The sequence below is a fragment of the Phlebotomus papatasi genome, chromosome 2 (genome assembly GCF_024763615.1).
Source record: "Phlebotomus papatasi isolate M1 chromosome 2, Ppap_2.1, whole genome shotgun sequence".
Classification (NCBI taxonomy): Eukaryota; Metazoa; Arthropoda; class Insecta; order Diptera; family Psychodidae; genus Phlebotomus; species Phlebotomus papatasi.
The window spans coordinates 53,073,195-53,085,743 of record NC_077223.1 but is presented as its reverse complement, the minus strand read 5'-3'; the positions used below and the strand labels follow the sequence as shown (position 1 = coordinate 53,085,743).

The 12,549-nt window shown below is 32.7% G+C and overlaps 1 protein-coding gene and 1 long non-coding RNA gene across 2 annotated transcripts; both read left to right on the top strand.

The window, feature by feature from the left end:
• The first annotated feature begins 354 nt into the window (after positions 1 to 354).
• On the top strand, positions 355 to 3,497 carry LOC129801653 (uncharacterized). The gene is made up of 3 exons (XR_008751713.1): positions 355 to 639; positions 2,890 to 2,997; positions 3,066 to 3,497. It is a non-coding gene; the product is annotated as an uncharacterized LOC129801653 (long non-coding RNA).
• A 484-nt stretch (positions 3,498 to 3,981) lies between these two features.
• LOC129801647 (queuine tRNA-ribosyltransferase accessory subunit 2) lies at positions 3,982 to 12,230 on the top strand. Its single transcript, XM_055846895.1, has 3 exons — positions 3,982 to 4,181; positions 4,268 to 5,223; positions 11,851 to 12,230. Exons 1-3 carry the CDS (start codon positions 4,065 to 4,067, stop codon positions 12,065 to 12,067), a joined length of 1,290 nt encoding a protein of 429 aa, XP_055702870.1. The 5' UTR covers positions 3,982 to 4,064; the 3' UTR covers positions 12,068 to 12,230.
• The last annotated feature ends 319 nt before the right edge of the window (positions 12,231 to 12,549 follow it).

The following is a 12,549-nucleotide window of genomic DNA, read 5'->3' as shown; positions in this document are numbered from 1 at the left end:
TTTTTTTACAATTTGTTGTCTTTGAATATGCAATTTCAATTTATTTTTCGTATAGTCATTATTCATTATGTGGTTTAAAATAGTGAAATGATGAACACAAAATAGTGAAGGAGAACTTCTGAAGAAGGAATTAAAAAAATTTAAATAAAATTTGAACTCTATATGAATTTAGATTTTATTATTTTTAATATTCAAAATTTCACTTATTTCGTTATTTTCTGAGGTTTCTGGCAAAATTTCATAGCCTAAATCGATTTAACCCCAGTAACGAAAGAGTTTTGGGTTCGAAAAATTTTGACGGTGGCGACCCCCCAATTTCTTCAGAGCGTGGTGGTCACCATCTAAAACTAATTTAATTCTCTGCGGTGGCCACCAATGCGGCGGCGCTACGGTATTTTCCCCACATTCACCACCAAAAGTTCGGTGTTTGTACAGTAGTACGACGTGTAGGACTCTGTATAGTACTTGTCTTATGGAAAATTTGTATAGCGTGACACAAGACGTTCCTGGAACTTTGTTCCGGATTCGCCTGTCAGATGGCTGATTCCTCAGAGTTTTGTGAATTTTCTTATTAGTGAAAAATGATAAATTAGTGTTTTTTCAAGCAATTGACCAGCAGGATTCCAGAGAACAGTACAGGTACGTGATAATTTGATTGCAGTTCTGTAGAGTTTTTCATTTTTTAGGTCTTAAAAACACTGAAATATAAAAGTGACGCTTAGTGAGCGTCCTTTGATTTTTGGGGCTCCCAAGGCAATTTTTTTTTTTATAAAATATTCTTGAAGAGTCCCAAATTCAAGTTAGTAGTGTTGTTTAATAAGAAAAAAAAAATATCTGGGCAGTAGATGAAAAAAAGGTTGCATTAGGAAGCTCTAACCTCATTCTAATTCATTTTCCATCCGGAAGCCTTTTTTGGGCCCCACATTCAATTTATAATAAGGTATGAGAATTTCCTCAATCTCCATGGATAAGTGTATTGGGTTTAAAAAGGATTTCTTTGATAGGATTTTTCTTTAATATTTTTTAGGGTAATTTAGGGCAACATGTTTTCATTTCTCAAACACTTTCTGTCCGGAAGTATCTTTTCTAGGGTTTCAGATCGTAATTAAAAATGAAATAATCGTATTTCTTCAATCCTTGTGGATCTGCATGTTAGGTTCAACCCTTTAAGGACGAAATACTTTTTACTGACCGAAAATGAACAATGAAAATGAAACCGATAATCAAAATCAGTGACACGTTTTACATCTAACCTTGTAAAATCCAACAGTCTGATTCGGTTCATTTTTTACCTCTACATGATAGTTACAAAAATTGCCTAAAAAATCAAGAAATTTTTCTGACGATACCAATGAATGATAATTGTCACTATAATGAAAAATATAATGTATATGAGCATAGTAACATTCACAAAAGGGTTTTACTTAAAAAAAATTGGAATATAGAAAAAGTAATTTGAAAATTGCTCAATTTTGAGCTTAAATATAGCAAATAGCTGGACATTTGTAAAAAATATCCTAAATTCCTACAACTTTAAAAAATATGATACTCTCATAAATACAGAACACGGGGCGATTCCATTATTGAAACCATCACAAAAAAGACAGCACTATTGTTAGAAAATGAAGTCTAACAAACAAAGACAAAGAAAAGTAACGTTTTTGCTTATAACAGCATATTATTTAAGGATCTGAAAAACTGTTGTCGCAAAGATTAAAAAATAAAAAAAATATAAATATGTTTATATCTTTTCAATTATATGAAAGTAAATAAATATATAAAATAAAAGTCTCAAACATTTTTAATGATTACTGAAATATTTCATTTATAGGTCTCAAATATTTAAGACTAAAAAATAAAGGCCGCCATAATATGAATATTTCAAAATTTTAAACTGTGAGCCTAGGTAAATGCTTGACGTAGACTGAAACATAGATAGGGGAATGTAGGCATGGTTCGCACAGAGCTAGCCTTCAAACGATGCAAATTTTTTCTTTGTTTGCAGAGAGCTGACCTACCCTTTCGCATCTCGTTTCATTATCTGAATAATAAGATTATTATGGCTAAGAAATGACGTACTATTTCTTTGGAAACAAAGAGAAAATATGCTTTGTTTGAAGGTTCACTCAGTGCGAACCATGACAACATACAATACAATACAATACATTCCCCTAAGTTCTGAAAAGGTCTTGACATCAGCTAAAACAGTAAAATTTCAGCCCAGTCCGATGAGTTACAGGTTTAGACAGTTATTCAAAATGGCGGACAGTAACGTAAAAAATCAAGATGATGACCACGTGACCTTATAGATCTTGTGCATCTTACCCTTAGATATGAAGATCTTGATTGTCGTTAATTATTAAAAATTGTTGATTTTTTAATATTTACCAGAAAGTGCAAAGTCACCTGCACCTTATCTCAAATGCAAGCATTTTTTCTTAATTTTTTAACATAGTAAAGTTTTATAAAATAAATGCTAGTGATACAATCCATTCACTAACAACTGAATACAAATAATTTTACCCATTCACTCACCTCCTTTCATTTTAACTTTTGAAGAGTAAAGTTAAGAAATACCGAAAAAAGGGCACAAACATTAAAAAGAATTAACTTTAGGTAGTCAGGAAAAATTATTTTATCTACGGGTCACACGGGTGACCCAATCGTCTTTAAAGGGTTAAAAACGTTAAAAAGGATTTCATTGGTAGAGTTTTTTCTTTAATTTTTTAGAGTAATTTAGCGAAACTGTCTGCACTTTTTAAATACTTTCAATCCGAAAGTAGCTTTTCCGGGGTTCCAGATCGCAATGAATAATGAAATAATTGTATTGCCTCAATCTCTTTATCTGAGTGTTAGGTAAAAAAATGATATATTTTTTTCTTTTCTAAGAGTATTTCACAACAAATTTCAAAACTTCGAAACTGGACATTATTGTAAACAACTTGATTGGAAGATGAAAGAACACCCTGGAATTCCACGTATTCTAATATAGCTCAGGTATTTACTTTTAATAAGAAAATATTTTTATATGAGATTTGTAAAACTATTTTGTATCATCATTACAGAGAAACTGGAGTGAACCGAGTTAGCACTTATTGAGAGCCAGCAGACGATAATCAGTTAAATGACGAGAAGGACGCACATAAGGAAACACAAGCGGTTAAGGAAACATCGGCAGAAAACATAATTTCTAATTAATTTAAATATATTGTTCAAATTTTCTCCGTTTTGTATGGTATTCGCACTTTCACGATTTGAGTAGCACAATATGCATGGATTAATACATTTTTAATAAAACACTTTTTTTTAATAAAATATTAATCAATAGTTAATTATTATTGAAAGAAATTGTTTTTTGTGCCTAATTATCATCTAATTTTTATCACTAGAATGAATGAAACGCCACTCTTTAATAATCTTTTTAAGAAAATCAGCAAAAAATATTTATGAAAATTTAAAATTAAGGATAATGTTCAGTATAAACCTTTTTAAGATAAAACCGGATTTAAAATGTACACAATTTTCTATCTAATCATGTAATGAAAAATTAAAAAATCCCAAAAATGCTCAAAATGCCACTAAAATCGCGAAAGTACGATATAAATAACATAAAAATTTGTAATTAAATTAATTAATTGTATTTTATAAATTTAAATGCAAATAAATTTAATTTTAGTATATATTTTAGATTTATTATTAAAAATACGGTTAAAACCGGTAAAAAACCGTTGGTCAGTTGAAATTAAAAAAATGTCGTTATTTTAAAATTCAAAAATTGCGAATTCCCCACAGCATTTTCACCACTCAACCCCGAACAAAGTTCCTGGAACGTCTTGTGTCACGGTCATTAAAATTTCCATAAGGCAAGTAAAGTACTATACAGAGTACTACTTGTCGTACTACTGTACAAACACCGAATTTGCGTTACTGGGACGTGTTTTTTATTTCAAATATTTGAATTCGATATCCCGCCGATATATCAAATATCGAGAAGAAATCGAATTAGAAAAACAATAACATCGTGTACTGAAAAGTAGTTTTCCATATTTTTCTTTAAATCTATAATGAAATTTGTAATAGAAAGTGTCGGTAAATGTTCAGGAAGGCTGGGAACACTGTCTGGGATTGAAAGATTTCCGGAGTTATCACTAAAAACACCAATTTTGCTTCAAACAACTAAAGTGAGTGACATAACCAAAGATTTTCATGCTGTTTTCCTTGAAATTTTGAGAAATTCTTTTATTTTGGATAATTTTCTAATCTTGAGGGAGGAAGTTTTCCCTATTTGTCGAGGGAAGTTGTGATGCTGACAACAGATCTCCGTGAGACTGTTCTATCTGTAAATCTGAGTAGTACGGGGGAGATGTTGGAAGCTGTGAAGAGTTCCGGGAATGGGATCGCGTCTTTCGCAGCTCTGCATGAGTGTTTAACTTTCTTCTGCCTCAGAGACACGGGTGAGGAGTCTAAGACAGGACATCATGAAAAAGCAGGAGTTCCTCTCTTTACGAGACACGGAAAAAAAGTAATTTCACCGGAAATTTTCATGGACTTTGTGGAAGCTTTCAAGCCAGATTTCTTCCATTTGCTCAGCGATGGTGATACGTCTTTTGACTCTTCTAAGAAGAGAGGCATTCAATCAGTGACAAGAACCATTGATTTTGCCCAGAAATGTCTCGAAATTAGGAATAAAAGGGAAAATCTTCGAAAAATGTTCGTTCTGGCGCCGATTGTTGGTGGTTTCTCGCATGTAAATCGCCGGAAATGCATAGAATTTGCTTCTAGTGCTTCAGGGATTGATGGATTTTTTATTGATGGTCTCCACGCAAATGGGGAGACTGCTCTCTTCGTTCCGGAGAAAGAAACTCTTGAAATTGTAAAAATGTGCACGGAAAATCTCCCTCAAGAGAAACTAAAGATGATCTTGGGATCATTCTCACCTGTCCTAGTGCTTAAGATGATTCAATTGGGAGTTGATGCCTTCGATAATTCCCTCCCATTGCTGTATTCCTTGAGAAATAGAGCATTAGTTTTCGACTTTTATCTGGAAAAGCAAGGAGAAAAACGGAAAAACCTTCATATTGACTTGTCCAGTGAAGGATTCAGGGAAGATTTCAGCTCAGTCCTTGAAGGATGTGAATGCTTAACTTGCAAAGAACACACAAAGGCCTATCTGAGGCATTTAATTGACTGTAAGGAGCTCTTGGGAACGATACTTCTTAACATGTAAGTTTTTTTCATATTGATTTTTTTTTGTTTGATACTTTAAAAATTATTTTACTCGTTTACGATTCATGAAGCACATCACCTACTTCTAGACAATAATATTATTAATTCTTCTATACGAGATTAGAATTTTAGGATTTAGAATCTCGAACTGTTTTCTATTAACTCTTTCGTCTCTTTTGGGACGAGAGTACCCAAAGCAGCATAGGGTGGAATAACCGACTATCGCCATGTTTAGGAAAAAATTAAATTCATTTAATCATAACTTTTGAATCCTTGTTACAAGATAAGTCAAATTTGACACAAAGTTACTTAGATGTATTGGCTCTAGATACGTGAAAACAATAATCCTAGAACATAACGCTGGACTACTTAAAAAACTGATTTTTATTAATAATGCAAAAATAACCATTTCGTCGCCACTTTTTACCACTTTTCGCCAGTTTTGTAAAATTTGTAACCACTTCTCGCCACCCACTTGAAAAGAACCACACTCGGTTATTTTAGGCAATGCTATGAAAAGAATACATTCACCATTTCTCTTTCCTTGTGATCACTTTATTATTACTCTCTTTAAATGACTTTTCTTCACTTTTATTTGAGAAATCAAATTATGGGGCTTTTGCAGAAAGTAAACAATGCAGATTTGACAACTGAGAATGTACGAAGTGAAGTTAGCGTCGCCTATTGAAAAGATATGGCGACAGGTGGTAAAATCAATTCCAGAATATTACCACTTCTCGCCATGCCTCATTTTTATACAAAAATAATATAAAATGAAATATTAATTGACTAAATACAAATTTTATGTATTCGTCAAATGTAATTAAATGTTCAATAGACAAATTATTTACCCAAATAGGTATTTTTGGCCTGATGAAAATTTGACGACACTTAGTACATTTGGTAAGAGATGTTGGATTCGATGCACTTGCTTAAAATATTGCTCTAAAAAGTGATCAAAATCGTGAACCCAAAACGAATAATTATTATTTTTCGATTCTATGCGTAGAAGCAGAAACAATACAAAAAAATTGCGACTCATTTATTTCATAAATTGCGAAAAATAGCGATTTCAATGTAAGTGGCGAAAAGTGGGTCACTGGCGAGAACTGGTGATTCCACCCTATGAATGTTCCGTGAAAAACAATGTTTTTTAAGTATTCAGAATTGATATAAATCCGATTCTTGTGAATGATTACAAACTATAAGGATTTCCAAATGTGAGATATTTTTTGTAGGACCTCAATTAATTCCTGAGCTTAGATATTTTTGATTAAAAATTGTGAAATTGGCTTGCAGCATATGCTGCGGTCCGGAAAGAGTTAATGCCGGGACTGAGTGTATGAACTGCTCGCAGTCAGAGTAGGGTAGTGGCATTACTTGTGGCCTATTTTTACTTATGGCTTCATCGCAATTTTTGTCAGAAAATGATTCCAAAAAAAAAAAAAAAAATGTGATGTGTTATCATAAAACATCAAATATTTTAAAATTTGGGGTTTTTCGAAATAATTTTTTGACATTGTGGTGTTTTTTTGTGAAGAGGTCATAAGTAAAGGCCAAGGCCAGAAGTAATGCCGCCACCCTATGTGTGAGAGCCTGAAAGCCTTTCCCTATAAATTTAGAATTCTTATGCCCTAGACACACTTAAAACTTAAGTCTAGAGACGGCATAACGTAATAATAATCAAAATGATAATCAGTGATGCAATTCTGATGCCGTCACGTTGCTATCCCGCCAAAATTTTCCCGATTTTGCGAAATAGAAATATACATCATAACAGTACACGTAAATGATTTACTTTCGCGGATTTACTTTATCATTTGTTCGTATGCTTGTTACTCCTGCTAAGATATTTTAAAACCTACTTTCTTAAGCAGTGTCTTATTTTCGAATGGTTTATTTTTTTTTTTAATTTATCAGTCAATTTAATCGGTAGTAATGCGGTATGTACCCAAAAAGCACGCGAAAAAATGATGCACAGGTAGATCTTTTCCGTGAGTTCGAACACTCCGCAAAGCCGGGACGATTTGCCACCTCTTTTTCTATAATTTTCTTCATTTTCCTCATAAATACCTGAATACCATTCGAATCCACGAAAAGGATTGCGCAGGACTACTTATCTTTTTTATGAAAAAAAAGCTAAGTCATTGAAAATCATAAACACTAAAAAGTTGAGGTGTTCAAAGAAATTTTAATCAAATAATTCAGGAATAGATAGCACGGTGATGATATCTGTACTATCTTCTCTTTTATTCTCTCGTACAACGTACATAATTTCTTATAAGAAAGTACAAAGGTCATCACTGTGAATCCAATTCTGCATCCATTTCCTTGACCGAAAACGCGCTTCAAATAATTTAGGGTCATATTCATATTTTAAGACGTTTTTCTGTTTATATTTTATCATATTGTTAACACTGTCCTTCTCGGTCCTATAATATTCAGTGATCCTAGCTTTTTCTTCAAGAAAATATTCACGTGAAGGACACAAGTTGTCCCATACACTTTATTCGTAAGTTTGAAAAATATTCAAGGATATATGAGGAAAATCGTGGAAAACACAGGAATAAATAAGTGATAAGGAAATTGTTTGTTCTAGGGATTTTTTCCTTGAATTCACCTTTACAAATCATTCTTAGATTCTGGACATCAATGTCCTGCTATGAATAGTTATTGATATAATAATATGAGTTGTTCAATGAGGCTGTCATTTCTCAATCATGCCATTGCTCTCGCTAGCACTCTCTCATTCACTCTTTATTTGCGGAATATTTTCAAAATCATTTCCGTTAGATACACAATTTTATCAAATCACTCAAATTTTAATTTCTTTGTTGCAAGTTTGGTCCAAGGCAACAAAATAATTTTTTTAATGATTTTTCCATATGAATTTATTAATGCCTTGGGTGTTTAAAAATCTCGTTATTACTGTAATACCTAAAGTTTTTTTTTCTAAAACACAATGCAATAAAATTAAATCCTTTCTCGTGGGTCGGAAGTGGATGAGTACTTTTGTGTTCCTTTTGGTGTTTCATGAATATATTATATTCTTCAAAGACATTTATGGAGGAGTATTATGTTAAATTTCAGAGATATCTTCAGGTGAAAATTCTCAAGAAATGAATTGACTTGTTTGTTTAAACTGTGAGTTTTATAAGACATTTTAAGTAGGGGAGACTAGGGCAAAACTTGTCAAAATGCATAATTAATTCTTTCACGAGCTCTGAGAAAACTTAAACGTTTTACAATGAGCATATTCTTATAGGAAATTTACGGCTCTACAACATTGCAGAAGATTATTTTCCTGTGTCTCGAAAGAAATGTGATTTTCGAATCATTTTCTAAAAGCCGATTTTGTGGAGATTCTCAAAATTGCTGTGGCAAATTTTGTCAGTCCTCGGATAATTTGTGACGTTTTACTCTCGCAAACGTTAAAAATATCAAATAGACATATTTTTATAGGAAATTTATTCCTCTACAAATTTGTCGAAGATAATTTTTCTCTATCTTAACGAGAAATGTGCTTAAATTGAGCTAATCAGTATTGATATTTTCTGTAAGCCAAATTATTCCAAAAATAGGGCTCAAATATAATTTTTTAATTCTTCCTCGAATCCCTTGAAACTTTGTAAGTTTAAGAAGGTTCATGAAGGCTATCTATAATAAAAATCTCAAGCCCCAGTCTCTTTTATTTTAGAAAATACTGAATATTGAAATTTTCGTTTTGACAAATTTTGCCCCAGTCTCCCCGACTATCACACGTTTTCCGGAGTCATTCACAATCAAAAATCTCGTGGCACTATTTCAAATTGAGCAAATTTCTTGCAAAATGTGCCCTAGCTGTGAGAATTTTCAATTAAATTCTAGAAATCTTAATCCTCAATTGAATTTAAAATTAAATTGTGAAAATCAGTGTGATAGCACCGTTAGAATCCGATGTAAAAAAAACCCAAAATTCAAGATTAACATGCGAATTTATTAGACTAAAAACTCAAACAGACTGATTGATCCTTGAGAATGTTTCTCAGTCAAGACTATATTATACGCTAAGGGCGCATCTAAACGGGGGGATTTTATTTCGAAATCGCCAATTTGGCGTCTTCTATACGGGGGGATTTCGAAATGCACCCCACTATGCTATGCACCGGTGAGTCTCGGGAAATCTCCCATAGTGGTTCATGTCAGAGATAAATTTTCTCTATCCTCTGTTATAAATTCTCCAAGTGTGCTCTAACTAAAATAGATAGTCTGGAAGACTTTCTCTTATATTTCGAAACGTTTCAAACGTCAATCACACAGTGTTTTACAATCAAAGAATTTGTTAAAGAGTGGTAAAGTTAATATTTATGCCTGGTGACGAACACTTTATAAGGAAGAGGAGATGGGACACCCATCCTCTATATCAAAACCTCTATATCAAAACTGCAGGATTTTATGCCAATATTGTTGCTAAATTAAGAAAATATCCTAAGTTTTTATTTTTCTATAAATCAACTTTATTCTATTTAACTATTTCTTTATTTCTATTTAAGGATGTCTATTTAACAATTCGACCATATTTTAATAAAGATTAAACGATACATTCAGAAGAGTGATCAATACCGTGTCCCAATTTCACCTGCTTTTCGACTTTTTTGAAAATAATTCACGAGAAAACCATCTCTGGAAAAACAAAAAAAAATTAAAATCACTTGAAATGTCAAAATATAAATAAATTGAGCTTTCGAATAGGGAGATTTTAAGCGCCAAAAGATAGGCAAAAATGCACCGGTCTAAAGCTCAGTGGGAGATTTTTGTGTCAAAATGGCGGTTTCGAAATAAAATCCCCCCGTTTAGATGCTCCTGTAGGGACTCACTGGTGCATAGCACAGTGGGGTGCATTTCGAAATCCTCCCGTATAGAAGACGCCTTTGACACAAAAGTCCCCCACTGAGCTTTAGACCGGTGCATTTTTGCCTACCTTTTGGCGCTTAAAATCTCCCTCTTCGAAAGCTCCATTTGTTTATGTTCGAATATTTTGATATTTAAAGCGGTTTTAATTTTTTTTTGTTTTTCAAGAGATGTTTCTCTTGTGAACTATTTTCAAAATTATCAAGACTCGAAAAGCTGGTGAAATAGGGACACGGTATCGATCACTCTTCTGAATGTATCGTTAATCTTCATAAGAATATGGTCGCATTGGTAAATAGGCATCCTTGTGTAGTTATTGAATTTATCAGCTGAAAAGTGATATTCAACTAATATCTAGGAACTTAGAGACCCTTACGTATATGAATAAAATTGATTTATAGAAAAATAAAAACTTAGGATATTTTCTTAATTAACAACAATATTGGCATAAAATCCTGCAGTAGAACGGTTTTGATATAGAGGATGTGTGTTCCATCTTTTCTTCCTTATAAAGTGTTCGTAAAAGTAAAACACTGTGTGGTTGACGTTCGAAACGTTTCAAAATAAAATAGAAAGTGTTCCAGACTATTTATTTTAGTTAGAGCACACTTGGAGAATTTATAACAGAGGGTGGAGAAAATTTATCTCAGGAATGAACCACTAGGGAAGATTTAGCACATAGCACAGTGGGGTGCATTTCGAAATCCCCTCGTATAGAAGACGCCTAAGAGTTTAGGATCAGGGATTAATTAGAGGTTCCTTGCTTAAATTTCCTTTGCTGTCAATTTTTACGAACTAAAATATCCTAAAGGATTTTTCTGAATCTTTGATTTGAGCCTTAGTAGGCGTGATAAAATTGTAATTCGTCCGTTCAATTGGTGGAAGATTAAATCAACGGTTCCATTCCATACTATGCTATCTCAGAATGACAACTTTTCAGGAGAATTTGCAATTTGCAAATTATTTGAAGTTGGCAAATTCCTACGCTGCCCGTGTATTTTTGTCCGAAAAAAAAATGAATATCTTATCACTTAAGTGTCAGCTGATCATCATAAACCAGATGTAGTACAGCCTTCAGACCTAAAGCTTAGCCGTATGGCTTAACTGCTTTATAAATCAAGATTTTTTCGATGAATTTAAATTAGGATTTGATTTTTAAGGACAAATGGATTATTAGATTTAAAAAAAATAATAAACTTGGTTGCTATTTAGGATTCCGAGACCTTCAGGAACTGGGCAAAACCTCTATAGTCTGAAGCCTGAAGATCACTTACAGTTCGAGCTCATGAATAACATATATCTCGGAGTAAAAAAGTCTAAAACGATTTAGCGTAGTATGGAATGTGGCCGTCGAAATTTTATATTTTTTATATTCCTTTATATGATTTCAAAATACTCATAAATCATGACGCCAAACTGATTCTTAATACATTCAAAATTGAGTTTTAGGGGTATAGGTGGGTCTATGATGAGCCTGGGATATATTGAAAATGCTTTTTTTCGCATAGGAAGCTGGGTCTAGCCATAAATGAATTTAGATCCACTTTGTTTTATCCGTCTAAACTAAATTACATTACGTTAAAATCCAATTTTATTTAAAAATATGGGAAAATAGCGTTTTTAATGTACTTCCAGCTCAATGTAGCCCCACCTCCCCCTATACGCATTCTAAAATATCCCCTACCGTAGGCTGAAACTTAACTACAATGCACCTTTAAAAACTTTGTATTACAGTCACAATTTCCATCACTACCGAGAGTTCTTTCGCGCTATTCAGCATCATATCGTCAAAGACACCCTCAGTGACTTAATCGCGTTGATCGAAGAACAAAGTTTAGAGGAGGATTATTCTGTCATTTTCCCACCAAAAACCATAAATGGCTTGAAAAGCTCAAAAGCATCATCTGCAAATGATTCAGAGGCTGAAGAAGCAAAAGAAGAGGCCAAGTAAAAGGTTAGTAATTAATTTAACAATATTTTTTATTTGTTTTTTTTCTCAATTACTTCGGTCTCAATTGAGATGGTGAAAAGATACAATGTAATGTAGTATTTGTTTTTTTTTAACCAGTAAATAGACATAAGAAATTACACTAAAATAAATTATTTTGCAAAGATTTCTCTCGTTTGGTGATGAAAGTCATTGTTGTGCATTTTAATGAAAAGAGAGTGACAGAGGAAGATTCATGTTCTTTTGCTCTTAAAATTATTAATTTCCTATTTTCTAAAAGCTCTCAATGTGATTAATAAGTGGATTGATGCATTAAGTTACCACCCAAGAAAAAAAACCATTCACATTTTTTTTTTAATTTAAAATTTTCTTCTATATAGTTAAAAGTATTGGTATTTGTCTTAGTAAACTATAGTAATCCATAAGATGATTTGCACTTAGTGTGATAGATGGCGCGCTGCATAGCAAAAGTGCAAAAAAAAGTC

Bases quoted from the DNA above. Each gene is read 5' to 3' on its own strand.
- LOC129801647 (XM_055846895.1), top strand. From the start codon at position 4,065: ATGAAATTTGTAATAGAAAGTGTCGGTAAATGTTCAGGAAGGCTGGGA. The intron at 4,182-4,267 runs GTGAGTGACATA...TCTAATCTTGAG, and splicing joins TTTTGCTTCAAACAACTAAA to GGAGGAAGTTTTCCCTATTT. The intron at 5,224-11,850 runs GTAAGTTTTTTT...TTTGTATTACAG, and splicing joins GGAACGATACTTCTTAACAT to TCACAATTTCCATCACTACC.